Genomic DNA, 18,112 nt, shown 5'->3' on the forward strand with positions numbered 1-18,112 from the left:
TTAGCTGTAGATCTAAAGGAAACAAAAAATTTAACTAAGAAATCCCCATAGACGGTGCCAAATTATTTGACCAAAAATATAGATCTTGGTTCAACTAATTAAATTTATACAAATGAGGGTTAATCTTAGTTAATAATAATATCCTAAAGATGAAATTCTCGACATTGTGATAAATAGCACGTAGATCTATTCCAAAAGCTATGACAGTAAACAATATTTAATATTTAAGAACCCAAACAGAAGCAATATAGCATTAAATAGTGATGAATAGCAATAAATGATATTTATGTAAATAGAACAATGAGTCACCCAAGAAAGGATAAAATCAATGGGTGTTCTTATGATAATGATGAATGATGGACAAGCCTTTGAATATCCGAGTTATTATCAGATCCAGTGAAAAAGTGTGGACAAGAATCTTAGTGAAAAGGTTATTTTTGTAGGCTTGTAATAAGACCAGATTCTCTCTTTAAAGTCAAAGTATATTTTACGAATGAATATCTTATGTACCTTCCTTTGTCGTTTGCTTGTTTACGACTTCTACTCTTTCTATTATCGTTTTCATCTAGTTGGTCGTAGCCCTGTTGACAGTTATTTGTGGGCCATGTCTGACTTTTGTTTATGTATGTTGGGTGTTCCTCTTTATTTAGAATAGGCTGATAGGTGTTATTTGAACTTGGTTGATTTCGGTCTTTTGCCAAGTCGTGGTCGAGGGTCGAGGGGTGTTGTTCGAGTTGGGTCAAACTTTACCCTTTATTAAGTTGTGGTTGAGGGTCGATCGGTGTTGTTCGAGCGTGGTCGACCGTAACTTAGTATTAAATCGTGGCCGAGGGCCGATAGGTGTTGTTCGAGCATGGTCGAACATATCCTTAACAAAAAAAGGTGTCCTGATAAATGTATGTGTTCGAGTGTGGTCAAACATAACCTAGCATTAAATCATGGTTGAGGGCCGATAGGTGTTGTTCGAGCGTGCTCGAACATATCCTAGTATTAAATCGTGGCCAAGGGCCGATAGGTGTTGTTCGAGCGTGGTCGAACATAACCTAGCATTAAATCGTGGCCGAGGGCCGGTAGGTATTGTTCGAGCGTGCTCGAACATATCCTAGTATTAAATCGTGGCCAAGGGCCGATAGGTGTTGTTCGAGCGTGGTCGAACGTAACCTAGCATTAAATCGTGGCCGAGGGCCGGTAGGTATTGTTCGAGCGTGGTCGAACGTAACCTAACATTAAATCGTGGCTGAGGGCCGATAGGTGTTGTTCGAGCATGGTCGAACATATCCTTAACAAAAAAAGGTGTCCTGATAAATGTATGTCTTTTATTACTTCGACGTTGTTGCTTTGGTTACATACTTGGAGAGAGTTACAGATTTTGGGTATTGGCTGGCGTTCCAGTCCCAGTAATAACAAAGCAACAATGTCGAAGTAATAAAAAACTTACGTTTATCAAGCCCTTTTTTGTGTTAAGATTACGTTCGACCATGCTCGAACAACACCGATCGGCCCTCAGCCACAACTTAATAAAGGGTAAAGTTCGACCCAAATCGAACAACACCCCTCGACCCTCGACCACGACTTGGCAAAAGACCGAATCAGCAAAGTTCAAACAACACCTATCAGCCTAATCTAAATAAAGAAGCACACCCGACTTATATAAATAAAAGGTAGACACGACCCGCAAATAACCGTCAACATGGCTACGACCAACTAGATAACAACGATAATAGAAAGAGCAAAAGTCCTAAACAAGCAAACGATAAAGAAAGGTACATGAGATATTCATTTGTAAAATATACTTTGACTTTAAAAAGTGAATCTGGTCTTATTATAAGTCTACAAAAATAACCTTTTTACTAAGATTCTTGTCCACACTTTTTCACTGGATCCGAGAATAACTCGGATATTCAAAAGCTTGTCCATCATTTATCATTGTCAGAAAGAACATCCATTGATTTTATCCTTTCTCGGGTGACTCATTCGTTCTATTTACATAAATGTCATTTATTGCTATTCATCACTATTTAATGTTATATTGCTTCTGTTTGGGTTCTTAAATATTAAATACTAGAAGTCGTACCCGCACGATGTGCGGTTAATATTAATTAAATTAAATTATGATCGGACTTATTTGAACATATTAGATCGTATTGCTTTAATAAATTTCAATTTCATCTTATTTGTCAATATGATATACCCAATAATAAAACCTTTTTGTCTGCACGCTTTCTTTTTGTAATATAAGAGAAGATATATATGTAGACAATAAATTTGTGTTGAGAAAATAAAATTAAGTCCGAAAAATATTGTAACAATCGTAGTATTTGATTTCAAATAATATGAGTGTACAATCTCTATGAATCCTTTGATTCTTCTTTCCCAATATAAATTCAAGGGCCTTTCACTTGATCTTGAATTTGAATTTGATTTATCCATCGCGAACGCTTTGATTGTTGCCACGAATTTCATCACGAACAAGTAGCCTTGATTTTGAACGCCTTGTATTTGATTTCACTTCGTTCTTGATCTTGAATGCTTGAACACTTGCAGTTTGCAGAAAATTATGGCCTTTGATCCACGAGCTCCCTTGTGTCTTCTTGTCATAACTTCTGGTCTTTTTCTGAGTTATGAAGACCTCTATTTATAGTTGTGGGAGGGAAGAGTTATGATAAGAACAAACTCTTTCCAACCAATCAAATTGAAGTGTGACAAGACCGCATTTGATTGGCCAGAATATGTCACTTGCACACGTGGCGTGATTTCATTGGCCTTTTAATGTGATTTGGCAAGCCTTGTCATTTTGACACGTGGCATGATCCTATTGGCTCTTCCGTTTGATTTGGCGTGTCACATCATTTGACATGTGGCACCAAACTGGGCCTCCAGGAGGATGACATTTTGGGCTTAATAAAGTGGGCTCATCACTTTAGCCCAATTAATTGGACTAGCCCAATGGATTAAGACTTATTTATTTAATCTATTTATATTGGACTTATACAATTAATTTAATTATATTAGCCCATAGTATTTATTTGGACCAATATATCTTGAATTTAAAATATAATCCAAATTATTTTATGAATTTAATTTTAATAAAATTTGTATGCCTACAAATGCCCCTACTTCAAGACTTATTGGGATTGTCAATATAATGACTAGGCTTGAAGTATTAACAAAGGTCATTAGTGCCTTTCTTCTTGCAAATGATTTCATGAATTTACTTATCCATGCCTCCTTCAAACGTAACTTGAGGTAAGTCATTCTGTCTAATTAGGTAAAGAACTTATGAATAGACCATAACTCTAATTTAAGAAATAACACATCAAATTTTGAATAAAATAATTTAATTGTCATAATTCCTTTTGCTCATGGAATCCAATAACCACACGTGACCACTTTATGCTTTTGAAATTCTCATTCATTAATTTCCCATGAAGAATCTCACGTAGTCATTATTCATCTCACGTAGTCATTATTCACTAAGCCAATTTGTAGACTTTAATAGCTTGAAAACCCACTTTTCAATTCCAATTCGATATCAAACAGCTTTAGCCTTTAGTTGACGTCTATTTGGATACGGAATAGGCTGGCCACCAAGTCCATGTTGGAAATTAATTTACCACCTTTAATCTGATCCCACACCGAAAAATAACTTCCCAGTGGCCATCTCGAGACATCTATATATAGCTCATGCATGGCCTATGTCAACACCACTTCATGGTATTTGCTTGTCGCGTTAATAATTCATAGTTGACAGGTAAGACTTCTCTTTCTTTTTCTACGTTTCTTTTTATCATCCTTTTTTTTCTCTTTTTTTTTAGGTCGAGCTAGAAAGATATGTTCTTGTTTATCGAGATGATCCATGTATGAAGAAGACAATCTTAGAGTGTGAAGGGATGTATACTTATCACGGCCTGAATATCTGAGAGATTACTCTCAAGGTGCAGAGGTTCATACGGTATATCGAAGTACAAGTCCATGGCAATAAATAGATAGACAAATCCTCAACATCATATAGGAGGACAAATCCATGGCAGCATATAGAAGGACAAATCCATAAAGAGGCCAACTTAAGGTGAAAAGGGACTTAAAACATCCACCTTAAGATTGGAAAATTATGGTTCCTTTTAAGGACAAACCCACGAAGAGGCCAACTTAAGGTGCAAAGGGACTTACATGTCCACCTTAAGATTGGAAAGTTATAGTTCCTTTTAAGGACAAATCCACGAAGAGGCTAACCTAAGGTGCAAAGGGACTTAAATGTCCACCTTAAGATTGGAAAATTATGGTTTCTTTTAAGGACAAACCCACAAAGAGGCTAACCTAAGGTGCAAAGGGACTTAAATGTCCACCTTAAGATTGGAAAATTATGGTTCCTTTTAAGGACAAACCCACAAAGAGGCCAACTTAAGGTGCAAAGGGACCTAAATGTCCACCTTAAAATTGGAAAATTAGAAAGCTTCGAAGACTTGGTGGACTTGACGACACCAACACTTGGTAAACTTTGAAGATTTAGCGGACTTGCAGACTTGAAGACTTCAACTTGAAAATTTGGAGGGCTTAAATAATTCAACTTGAAGACCGGAGAATTTGAAGACTTCAACTTGGAGACTTGGAGGATTTAAAAGTTTCAACTTGAAGAGCGGCGAAGACCCATAAAAGTTCGCGAAGAAGACCTTTAAAATTTGTAGAGAAGACCCATAAAAATTCGCGCAAGGATCCTTAAAAGCTCACAGTCATGATCTTTAAAAGTTCACAGTGAAGACCTTTAAAATTTCGCGGTAAAGACTTTTAAAAGCGCGCGATGAAGATTTTTAAAATTTTGTGGCGAAGACCCTTAAAAGTTCGCGGTCATTATCGTTAAAAGTTCATAGTGAAGACCTTTAAAAGTTCGCGGTGAAGATTTTTAAAAGCACGCGATGAAGACTTTTAAAAATTCGCGGCGAAGACCCTTAAAAGTTTCCGGTCATTATCGTTAAAAAGTTCAAAGTGAAGACCTTTAAAATTTTGCAGCGAGAACCTTAAAAAAACACCTTCAGAATTGTCCCGGACAACATTCTAAAACCAACTTTATATTGCACCATGCTGGCAATTTCAGATTTGCGCAGTCTCATCAAACTATTCGTATCTTGGTGTAAAAATATCGAAATTATGAACCGTTTGATTTTTTAAAAATTAGAATTAAAAATCTAAAACAGGTCCAAAACGTGGGATTTAATACCTTAAGGATAGTTTCAGATAATATTTTGAAGTCAACTTAAAATTCTGATACGATGACGATTTCAAACTTGCGCGACTTCACCAAAACTCTTATATCTTGATGTAGGTACGTTGAAATCATGAACCGTTTGATTTCTTGAAAACAAGACTTCAAAATATAAAACATATCCAAAATTTAGGATTTAATACCTTAAGGATAGTTTGAGATAATATTTCGAAGCCAACATCAGATTTTGATATACTAACAGTTTCGAATTGGCGCGGCTTCGCCAAAACTTTTATGTCTTGGTATGGAAGCCTCGGAAATACAAGACGTTTTTCTTGCTATCAATAGAAATTCAAGATCTCCATTCTCACCAAATACCTTAGGTTCAAGTCTCACTGAATTTGAAATGTTGTGCCAAGTAACCTTCCTTCTTATACTTGTATTCCCTTTTGATGCCTCTCTTCTCTTCCCTTTTTTCTTAGGGCAGAGAGCAGATATGAATACCAATAAACTTGAAGGTCATATGAACATGAAGACATAGCGAATCCCCAGACTTCAATGCAAATACTCTGTAGCCTCCTAAAAGACTAAAATTATTCCATTAAAGATACCAATTTACCACAGGAGCTTGCCCCCTTTAAATCAAATGGGATCCAAAGTTTAACAGAAGAATGGTATCTCAGCTCGATTTTCAAGTTCTGATTGAATGGATTACATTCCATCGTACTTCATTTGGATAACGACTGGGGGATTATGTATCTTTTGAACTTATGCGACTGAACTCAGAATGAAACTCTAAACTGCCTACGTACCTCTGTGAAGAGGATCAAGTCATACCGTAGTTCAGACTGGGTGAATTTTTTTTTTATCCTAACTTTTGCCTAGGCCGCCTCTTTCGAGGTTTTCAGCCTAGCAGATTTTTTTTTTATGTTCTAACATTTGCCTAGGCCGCCTCTTTCGACATTTTCAACCTAGCGGACTCTTTTGTTTTTGGTGGGCCGTACACAGTTTAAACTCATGCGGGTCAGGAGTGTAGGAACATGCAGTTTAGGCTCGTCAAGGAGCATAGTGACTTGTAATTTAAGCTCGTGTTTTGAGGAGCTTTGCAACTTGAACACTTTTCTCGAATTTGAAGAGCTTTACAACTTGAAGACTTTGCTGAATTTGAAGAGTTTTACAACTTGAAGACTTTGCCGAATTTGAAGAGCTTTAAGTCTTGAAGTTTGACTCGAATTTGAAAAACTTTGCGATTTGAAGTCCTTGCTCGACTTTGAAGAGCTTTCGACTTGAGTATTTGCTCGTATTTGAAGAGCTTTGCGACTTGAACACTTTGCCCAAATTTGAAGAGCTTTACAATTTGAAGAATTTGCTCGAATTTGAAGAGCTTTATGCCTGAAAGATTTAGTTCATAATTGGGGAGCTTCGTGACATACAATATATACTCATGTACCAAGAAGCATTATAACTTGCAGTTTAGGCTCGTGCATTGAGGAGCATTATAACTTGCAGTTTAAACTCGTGTGTTGAGGAGAATTATAACTTGCAGTTTAGGCTCATGCGTTGAGGAGCATTATAACTTGCAGTTTAGGCTCGTGCGTTGAGGAGCATTATAACTTGCAATTTAGGCTCATGTTTTGAGGAGCATTATAAGTTGTAGTTTAGGCTCGTACGTTAAAGAGTGTTATAACTTGCAGTTTAGGCTCGTGCGTTAAGGAGCATTACGACTTGCAGTTTAGGCTCATGCGTCATGGAGCCTATTACTTGCATGCCAGAATTTGTAGGATTTAATACCTTAAGGATAGTTTTAGATAATATTTCGAAGTCAACATCAGATTTTGATATACCGACAGTTTCGAATTGGCGTGGCTTCGCCAAAACTTTTATGTCTTGGTATGGAAGCCTCGGAATCACAAGACGTTTTTCTTGCTATCAATAGAAATTCAAGATCTCCATTCTCACCAAATATCTTGGGTTCAAGTCTCACTGAATTTGAAACATTGTGCCAAGTAACCTTCCTTCTTATACTTGTGTTCCCTTTTGATGCCTCTCTTCTCTTCCCTTTTTTCCTTAGGGCAGAGAGCGGATATGAAGACCAACAAACTTGAAGATCATATGAACATGAAGATATAGCGAATCCCCAGACTTTAATACAAATACTCTGTAGCCTCCTAAAAGACTAAAATCATTCCATTGAAGTCCCACTGGGCGTGTCAGAATTTGTAGATAATAAATTTGCGTCAAGAAAATAATCGAGACCGAAAAATATTGCAATAATCGTAGTATTTTATTTTAAATATTTGAGTGTACAATCTCTATGAATCCTCTGATTCTTCTTTCCAATAGTAAATAAATTCAAGGGCCTTTGAGCTTGATCTTAAACCTATATTTGTTGTCACGAACGATGATCTTGAATTCAACTAGCACGAACTTTGATTTGAACTCGTACTCCTTGAATCTTGACTTGTTTTTCGTTCTTGAGCTTGAACTTGATTTATTGAACTTGAACTTGATTGCTTGAAGCTTGAAACTTGTAGAGAAATTTGCGGCGTTTGACCCACGAGCTCTCTCTTACTTCTTGTAACTGGCCCAAATCTTTCAAAGATAATATTAAGGATGTTTTTCACATCAGCATAGAACTTGGAATTAGCTACTTTAGTGGAAGTTGATCTGGAGTTGATTTTCTTTGAAGCCATTTCGATGTTCTTAAACTTTGGTAATTGAAAAGTTGAGATGAGAGGTAGAGATTGTCCCACTGGGCGTGCCAGAATTTGTAGACAATAAATTTACGTCGGAAAAATAAAATCAAGTCCGAAAAATATTGCAACAATCATAGTATTTGATTTCAAATAATATAAGTGTACAATCTCTATGAATCCTCTAATTCTTCTTACCCAATATAAATTCAAGGGCCTTTGAGCTTGATCTTGAATTTGAATTTAATTTATCCATCGCGAACGCTTTGATTGTTGCCACGAATTTTATTACGAACAAGTAGCCTTGATCTTGAACGCCTTGTATTTGATTTGACTTCGTTCTTGATCTTGAAGGCTTGAACACTTGCAGTTTGCAGAGAATTGTGGCCTTTGATCCACGAGCTCACTTGTGTCTTCTTGTTATAACTTCTGGTCTTTTTCTGAGTTATGAAGACTCCTCTTTATAGTTGTGGGAGGGAAGAGTTATGATAAGAACAAACTCTTTCCGACCAATCAAATTGAAGTGTGACAACGCCGTATTTGATTGGCCAGAACATGTCACTTGCACATGTGGCGTGATTTCATTGGCCTTTTAATGTGATTTGGCATGCCTTGTCATTTTGACACGTGGCATGATCCTATTGGCTCTTCCGTTTGATTTGGCGTGCCATGTCATTTGATACGTGGCACCAAACTGGGCCTCCAGCAGGATGACATTTTGGGCTTAATGAAGTGGGCTCATCACTTTAGCCCAATTAAATGGACTAGCCCAATGGATTAAGACATATTTATTTAATCCATTTATGTTGGACTTGTACAATTAATTCAATTATATTAGCCCATAGAATTTATTTGGACCAATATATCTTGAATTTAAAATATAATCCAAACTATTTTATGGATTTAATTTTAATAAAATTTGTATGCCTACAATATATTTTATTAATGTTGAAATATTTTTTTATTTTAAATTTTATTCTGTTGTTGTCAATAATATTATCTGAATTTTAATGAATAAAATCTCTATTAAATTAAAGGGACTTATATAGTCAATTAGTTATTTTTTGTTATGTATTTTTCTTTATTATATTATCCAATATTTAATATAATTGTATTGTTAATAGAAATTTTTATTAGCATATTACTTTGTTTAATATTTTTGTCTACTACTTTTTTTGTAATATAATAGAAGATATATATTTTATTACTCTTGAAATACTGTTTTTATTTTAATTTTATTCCAATGTTCTCAATAATATTGTCTGAATTTTAATGAATAAAAGCTCTATTAAATTAAAGAGACTTGTATAGTCATTGAATAACTTTTTTGTTCTATATTTGTTTTATTATACTTATCCAATATTTAGTATTTTTACATTGGTAATAGAAATTTTTATTAGCATATTACTTTGTTTAATATTTTTGTCTACTATACTTTCTTTTTGTAATATAATAGAATATATATATTTTAGTACTCTTTATATATTTTTTATTTTAAATTTTATCCTATTGTTCTCAATAATATTATCTGAACTTTAATGAATAAAATCTCTATTAAATTAAAGAGACTTATATAGTCATCGAATAACTTTTTTGTTTTGTATTTTTCTTTATTATATTATCCATATCCATAAAATATAAGAGAAGATATATATTTTATTAATGTTGAAATATTTTTTATTTTAAATTTTATTCTGTTGTTGTCAATAATATTATCTGAATTTTAATGAATAAAATCTCTATTAAATTAAAGGGATTTATATAGTCAATTAGTTATTTTTTGTTATGTATTTTTCTTTATTATATTATCAAATATTTAATATAATTGTATTGTTAATAGAAATTTTTATTAGCATATTACTTTGTTTAATATTTTTGTCTACTATACTTTTTTTTGTAATATAATAGAAGATATATATTTTATTACTCTTGAAATACTATTTTTATTTTTATTTTATTCCAGTGTTCTCAATAATATTATCTAAACTTTAACGAATAAACTCTCTATTAAATTAAAGAGACTTATATAGTCATCGAATAACTTTTTTGATTTGTATTTTTCTTTATTATATTATTCATATTTAGTATTATTTCATTGTTAATAGAAACTTTTATTAGCATATTACTTTATTTAAAGTTTTGTATGTTACTTTCTTTTAATAATATAATAGAAGATATATATTTTTATAATTTATATTTTATTCTATTATTCTCAATAATATTTTCTGAATAAATAAACTTTGTAGTTTTAAAAAGAAAAACAAAAATTATTAGGGAAAACAAAGAAAATTTTGAATTGGCATTATTTTTTGTAATTTTAGTTTTTTATTTGAAAATAATTTTAAAACTCCAACTTGAGACTACTTTCCAATTTGAATGGACAGTTTTGTTTTTCATTTTTGTTTTTTATTATAAAATATTTTATTTTATTATTTTATAAATATTTAAATATAAAAATAATAACCAATAACTAATTATTAACTACTTAAACCATGTGGCTTTTTTCTAGGCTACCACTTGGCTTAAGGAGATGGCTTTTTTCTCTCCTTTTAATAATATATAGATTGTTCTCAATAATATTATCTGAACTTTAATGAATAAAATCTCTATTAAATTAAAGAGACTTATATAGTCATCAAATAACTTTTTTATTTTGTATTTTTCTTTATTATATTATCCATATTTAGTATTATTTTATTGTTAATAGAAACTTTTATTAGCATATTACTTTATTTAAATTTTTGTATGCTACTTTCTTTTAATAATATAATAGAAGATATATATTTTTATGATTTATATTTTATTCTATTATTCTCAATAATATTTTCTGAATAAATAAACTTTGTAGTTTTAAAACAAAGAAATTTTGAATTGGCATTATTTTTTGTAATTTTAGTTTTTTATTTTAAAATAATTTAAAAATTCCAACTTAAAACTACCCTCCAATTTGAATGGAAAGTTGTTTTTGTTAATTTTGGTTTTTTATTATAAAATATTTTATTTTATTATTTTATAAATATTTAAATACAAAAATAATAACCAATAACTAATTATTAATTAAATAACTAATTATTAACTACTTATGCTATGTGCCTTTGTTTTAGGCTACCACTTGACTTAAGGAGAGGGCTTTTCTTCTCCTTTTAATAATATATAGATACTTTATTTAAATTTTTGTATGTTACTTTCTTTTAATAGTATAATAGAAGATATATATTTTTGTTATTTATATTTTGTTCTATTATTCTCAATAATATTTTCTGAATAAATAAACTTTGTAGTTTTAAAAAGAAAAACAAAAATTATTAAGGAAAACAAAGAAATTTTGAATTGGCATTATTTTTTGTAATTTTAGTTTTTAAAAACTTCAACTTGAAACTACCCTCCAATTTGAATGGACAGTTGTTTTTGTTAATTTTTGTTTTTATTATAAAATATTCTATTTTATTATTTTATAAATATTTAAATATAAAACAATAACCAATAACTAATTATTAACTAAATAATTAATTATTAACTACTTATGCCATTTGCTTTTTCCTAGGCTATCACTTGACTTAAGGAGAGGGTTTTTTCCTCTTCTTTTAATAATATATAGATTGTACACTTTCATAGCTTTTGAAATAGATCTACGTGCTATTTATCACAGTGCCGAGAATTTCGTCTTTAGGATATTATTATTAACTAAGATTAACCCTCATTTGTATAAATTTAATTAGTTAAACCACGATCTATATTTTTGGTCAAAAGAATTTCTGATAACTAAATTTAATTAGGTTTACATGAAAACCAGAACACTGTTATATATCTTGTCCTTCTCTTCTCCTTTTTTGTATTCACAAATGCATGACTCATGACTGCTTTAAGATGTGTTGTTGGGTAAGGCAGGACAGTTAGAGGTCACTCTTCAATGCTGGGAAATTGCCGATTGGTTCGATATTACAATCAAATTACATTTGCATTTTGCTCTAGACAGGAGTGGCATGCATGTCTTGGGGTTGCACAGTGGCAGATGTAGGCTTAGAGCTACGAGTTCAACTAACCCAGTACTTTTTACACCTAACATAAATTCATATGTGAAAAACAATTAAACTTCAATAAATATTAGATTGTGCTTTCTGCTAAGAGCTCTTATTTTTCTTTAGATAACTAGGAAATATTGGCAAGTGAACCGAAGGTAGGCATGTATTTTTTCCAAATGCGAATAGGTCTTTTAGCTTGCAGTGAAGAAGTGATTTTTTTCTTTAATACTAAGGGAAACTTAAAAAATAATTTTTCGTTAAACTTTTTAATGGTGTATATGTTATTGAACGGTGCCAACGATCATAAAGCTAAGTCTACTTTTTAAAAAAAACAAATTAATTAAACGAATATGGAAGATTATTGTCTCTAGTAAATTTGTGATTGTGAAGTAGTTGCTGTTGATCAAAAAGTCTATTTGCATCCACTGAGCAGTGAACGTGAGAGATTAGGAATATGTTTAGTATTTCTTCTATAAACGACAATGTGAATTATCTTTCCTCTCTATCAAATGAAAAAGGACTGATAATGATATATAGGTGGTATATCTGTTTTGATTGCGTCTGGCTCGTTGGTCCACTCCATTAACAAATAGTGGTCAGTATAAGATGACATAACACATGGCTGAATATAATTGGCTCACAACAGATAAGGAGCAATCCAAATAATCCATGTTGGGTGGTTGGCTTTTGTGTTTTCAAGTGGAGATTAAATTTGTGTATTTCCTCTCAATTTTTGTGTGAATAAAGTAAACTGATAAGCTTTCATATTACTCAAGAGTGTGTCCTCAGAGTTCTGATCATTCTCTCAGATTGATATAGAAATGGCCACCATCAGTGCTTGCACTACAACCTCTTCAGTGGCACGTGCCGCCCTCGTGCAAAATGGATCTGTATCCCGCCCCTCATCTCTTCTTGGTATGTTCATTTTATATTCTTCACAAATCACTTGAAATATACCTTCAGTTCTTCAAATGATAATAGTATATAATATTTCACTTGATGTAAAAATGGTTAAGTATTTGTAAATATTGATTCATATTCTTTCTAAATTTCCTAATATTTTGTAATTATAGATGTGTTTAATGTAAGCCATACATAAGATAGTGTTACCAAAAGCTATAGTAAAATATGCATAAAACATAGCATTACTTCGGCACAATTCTCAAACTTAAAAAGTTGACAGCATGCTTAATGCGATTACTAAAAGAAAATTCGTTGATTCATTCCTAGATGTGTGAAAAATCATAATTTTTTTTTAAAGAAATACTCCCTCTGTTCCAGTTTATGTGAACCTATTTCCCTTTTGGTCCGTTCCAAAAAGAATGACCATTTTCTAAATTTGGAAATAATTTTACTTAAACTTACAATTCTACCCTTAATGAGAATCTATTATAACCACACAAATACTCTGAGCCCCTTTTTGACTTGTTTAGGACCACCAATTACAAAAGTCTTTTATTTTTTCTTAAACTCCGTGCCAAGTCAAACAGTTTCACATAAATTGGAACGGAGGGAGTATTATTTTTGAACACATAATAACAAAAGTATAATAGGTTAAGTGAAAAAACAATAAAATGTCCTCCGCACCTATTAATTAAGTTTAAGTATTGAATCCGTCTCTGCTTGTTATTCAGGATTGCCATCCATGAGCAAGGTTGGAAAGGTGAGATGTTCAATGGAGGTGAAGGGAGAGGGGGAAACATCAAAGTTGGGAATGGGAGCAGCATCAATGATGGCAGCAGCAGTAGCAGCAAGCATGTCAAGCCCAGCAGCAATGGCTCTTGTTGATGAGAGAATGAGCACAGAAGGAACAGGCCTTCCCTTTGGTCTCAGCAACAACCTTCTTGGTTGGATCCTTTTTGCTGTCTTTGGTTTGGTTTGGTCTCTTTACACTGTCTACACTTCTGGCCTTGATGATGATGAAGAGTCTGGATTGTCTCTTTAAGCTTTATTATTACCACTTTATTATGCACCTTTTAATTTTTGTGTATTATGTGATATAATCAACTTAATTAGTGTCTTCTTATTGATGTTGTATCTGCAACTCTTCAATTGAAGTCTTCTATTTTCCTTTCCTTTTTTTCCTCTTTACTTAAGGCTTTTACTTGCTATTTAGACAAAATATATAATATTCGAGAAGAATAGGGAAGCAAGGAAAGGAGAAGTTGTGAAAGTATCCGGTCTTGGGAGTAAACTTGTTGATTTCTAGCAAACTTGGTAATGCATTTAGACCCTTTTATAGAGAAAATGCAATAATTTTGGCAAAACATCTGTGCCTAAGACTAGATAGACTTTTATGTACTGATAATCAACAACTTCAATTCTTTATTGTCCACAAAATTTTAGGCTTTCTTTCTCATTACTGCATGATAATTCAATTTGTCTTTCCTTTTCGTTTGTTCTTCTTCGCAAGAGTAAAGTTGTAGTCATCAAATTCTGATAAAAATATATTCGTCTGGTTTCTATGCATTAGCCTTTCCTACGTACATGATTCGCGAATGAATGTTAGCAAAGATTTCTTGTCAATTTAAGCCTAATCAGATATTCAATGCAATTCAATATTTTCATCTTCAATCGACAAAATAAATGCTTTGGATCAGTTTGTTAATTTTGTTTCGAAATACTTACATTACAACTACAAAACCAATCAGCTACATCAATAACACTTACTAACGATTTGCAAACAATAGAACAGATAATGAATAATGAATTGACAATTAAGTTTTCTGCTTCTCTTGTATGATTAATTTTGGTGCTGAAAGTCTTGGCTGATACTGTAATATTTTCTGGAAATCCATTGACTTGAAATTCTCGAGTGGTGTTTCAATTATACTTACTATAAAACTCGAAGAAATGACTTGTGCTACCAAATATTGACAGATATTGTTGGGCAGGTTCATGCCAATGCAGGGGACTTTTAGGCCCAAAATAATTTTAGCATAATAAGGTCTTTACATCAATTAGAAGAGTTTGTAATTTTGTAACAAGAATAATGAATTTATAACATAAAATATCAATGTAAAAAAGCATCAAAGAGTGAGCTTGGAAATTTCAAATAGTTCAAATCAACTATTGTACATGTCCAGCCCATTGCGGAAAATTCCCTATTGCTGCCTCTCGTAGGAGTCTAGACGTGTCTCAGTTCCAGTGTGGCTGATCATCCTCTCGGATCAGCTTCTGATCACCGCCTTGATTAACTATTAGCTAATCAGATGTGAGCACGTCCCCACAACTATTTGAAGACGATCCAACAAATGAAGGTAGCTAAGCTAGGAGGAGTCTAATTCATCAGTTGGCATCTCACAACAGCAAATAGGACAACAGTGAGCATTCTCTAACCATTGCGTAATGCAATCGCCATGAAACATATGTGTGCAAGGCATACACAAAATCTCCCTCCCTTCCCCTAGTTTGTCAGCACAAATCACACAACCATCAATCATACATTCTCCATCGACCTCCATTCTCTCGGGCAACTCCATGGACGATTTACTAGCAGGTACCATCTCATTGAAGCGCGACAATTCTTCAAACAAATTGTTGGGTTTTTCTTTATAGTGTGTGAATGGGAAATGGAAGAGGCACCTCTTGGATTGCACCTCTTCATCACACCCTTTCATTATCTGTAAATTTAAAGGCTTGGCCTCATTTTTCATCCATAAAAAATCTGAAAACGTCTCCCCTCTTTTTACATTGTTGCATTATTTTCCAAATAAACATAAGTGTCAAATGTGATTTGCCCTGTTTGTTGAGTTCGCTGAAGTTCTATGATTTGTAGTGCCGCTATCACAGAATGTTATTCCGTTCTATCGTGGAAGGAATTAATAAAAGTTTCTTGCAATTAGAAGTCAACTAGTGTTAGTTTTGCTAAGCATGAGCGCCATCAAGTGGTGTGATCAAGCCAATGGAATTTTAAATGGAAGTCATGGCCGTGGCATAGCTTCATGATTTTCCAACATGTTTTTCATTTCTCCGGTGAATTTGTTTTGATCCGATGATACAAACAGAAATTCAAGAAGAAAGCGGCAACAAATCCGGGTTCTATTTTCATGACTCGATTTAACATACAAACGTATATGTTCCTCTTGATTTGATTCTCAAAGAATCTTGTACGCACTTGCTGGAGATATACTCTGTGCGATGTTTGTGTATGAAGCCGACTTGGAACTGGAGTTCTAGTTGGCTGAAAGTCTTCACAAGCAGTTCCTGTCCAGTAGGAATTGAATTAGACCGCGACAATATTGATATTTCAGGCATTGACCCTGTTCAAGTCGGGGAAAACATAAGAGACACATCAGTAGAGAATTCCATAACGGGCAAGTGATTTCAAAACAGTCTCGGGCAATACAACAGAGTCGTGTAATATGTTGGGAGACATGGAAGAGCAGATGTTCTTGCAAATATGGTGATAAAAAGAGGTTTAACTACTACAAGATGAAGCAACAGATTTACTGGAATACTCAAGCTGCAATCAATAGAGCTTTCCCAAAATGCAAGCTAACATTGCCTTGGATCAACTTTTGTGACAACATGATGACACTTCAACCTATTCCTAAGGCTATCTCAGTATGCAGGAATAAACCTAAACAGGGAGCCATTAAAGTAAACACCGATGGAAGCTTTATTCATGGTAATGGAAAAGCGGGATTGGGAGGAGTAGTGAGAAACGAACAAGGAAATCTCATTGTGGCCTTCTCAATTCCTTCAAAATGCAGCAGCAATAACATGGCAGAGGCTCAAGATGCTATGTTTGGCATTAATTGGTGTGTACAAAATGGGTTCTCATACTTCACAATTAAATTGGACTCAATGCTGGTGGTGAATATGCTCAAGGAGGGTGATACCAACAACTATAGGTTGAAGAAGATCATAAAGGATACTTCACATATAATGAACCAGGCTAATATTAGCCCTGTGCATTGCTTCAGGGAGACAAATGAAGTAGCAGATTCTCTAGCAAAATTGGCGACTACTAACTCTGAAGCCAAAGTATACCTTTCTTTCCAACAACTCCCAAAAGTAACTAAAGGTTCTTTTGTGCTTGACAAACACCAGATGCCTACTGTTAGGCTTAAGTATGACAAAGCAAATTTTTTTGTTAGCTAAGTAGTAAATGTCTTGTACTTTAACAGAGGCGCAAACTAATATAACAACTTTGTAACAACTTCTGTTGGATGTATATCAATGTGTTATAATCCTTGGAGGTAAGGCTCACATCCCCTCCTATCTTTTGAAAATAAATACAACACCCCAGGAAGCTTAGAAAATTCCTAATATATATATATATATATATATAAGGAAAGGCAACAAAATCTGGCAGAGAATTTATTGTGACAGGCCATTACTCGGAGTTATAACTTTGGTAGCATACTTAAAATTATGTGAAAAAAATATTTTCAAGGTTGTAAGTATGTATTAGGCTTACATTGATGCTTAAAAATTATTTTGAGATCATGTAGATGAAAAGTTTATATGTATTAATATTAATATACATGTGTTAGTTTGATAACAATCATATATCAAACTGTTGAAATGGTTGGGGTTACATTGGTGTAGTTGGCCATTTGAAAAGAAAACCAAAATACTTGTGGTTTTCTACCCCTATTTGGAGTTAAAATCCTCGCGATTTTCTACTCACATATAGGAGACTAAAATCTTCGTAATTTTCTACTCCTGCTTCGAGATTAAAATCCACGTAATCTCCTACTAGTTCGTTGAGATTAAAGTCTGTGTGACTTTCTACTCATTTGTGGGAGATTAAAGTCTAAGTGACTTTCTACTCTTTTTGAAAGACTAGAATCTTAGTGATTTTCTACTCCAATTTATAACACGGTGTGAAGATTAAAAACTTCACCGATTATTAAATTTGATTGTGTCAGATATTACTCGGTTTGAAGATTAAAAATTTTGCCGTTTATTAATTTTGGTTGTGTTAGATCGGTTTGAAGATTAAAAACTTTATCATTTATTAATTCTGACTCTGTCGTGACACAAATAACAGTTCATATGCTTGGATCTACAAAGTAATAAGGGTGGAGAAGATGAATGCCTTGTTGATAAGTTCTAGTTTATCACAAAACTTGTGGGGGGGGGGGGGGAGATATTCTTGCATCTAACCGAATACTAAATCGAGTTCCCCGTAGTAAAACGCAATCCATTCCATATGAAAAATGAAAAGAAAGAAAGGCCAACTTAAA

General features: G+C 33.2%; 1 protein-coding gene across 1 annotated transcript; it reads left to right on the plus strand.

Annotated features, from left to right (window-relative positions):
• Nucleotides 1–12,600: 12,600 nt before the first annotated feature.
• Nucleotides 12,601–13,990, plus strand: LOC107825362 (photosystem II reaction center W protein, chloroplastic-like). Its single transcript, XM_016652211.1, has 2 exons — nt 12,601–12,830; nt 13,550–13,990. The coding sequence occupies exons 1-2, from the start codon at nt 12,737–12,739 to the stop codon at nt 13,858–13,860; spliced, it is 405 nt and encodes a 134-aa protein (XP_016507697.1). The 5' UTR covers nt 12,601–12,736; the 3' UTR covers nt 13,861–13,990.
• The last annotated feature ends 4,122 nt before the right edge of the window (nt 13,991–18,112 follow it).

Source organism: Nicotiana tabacum, chromosome 19 (assembly GCF_000715075.1).
Source record: "Nicotiana tabacum cultivar K326 chromosome 19, ASM71507v2, whole genome shotgun sequence".
Taxonomy (NCBI): domain Eukaryota; kingdom Viridiplantae; phylum Streptophyta; class Magnoliopsida; order Solanales; family Solanaceae; genus Nicotiana; species Nicotiana tabacum.

Excerpts from the sequence above, each read along its gene's own strand:
- LOC107825362 (XM_016652211.1), top strand. The coding sequence starts at position 12,737 with ATGGCCACCATCAGTGCTTGCACTACAACCTCTTCAGTGGCACGTGCC. Across the intron at positions 12,831-13,549 it reads CCGCCCCTCATCTCTTCTTG|GATTGCCATCCATGAGCAAG; the intron begins GTATGTTCATTT and ends CTTGTTATTCAG.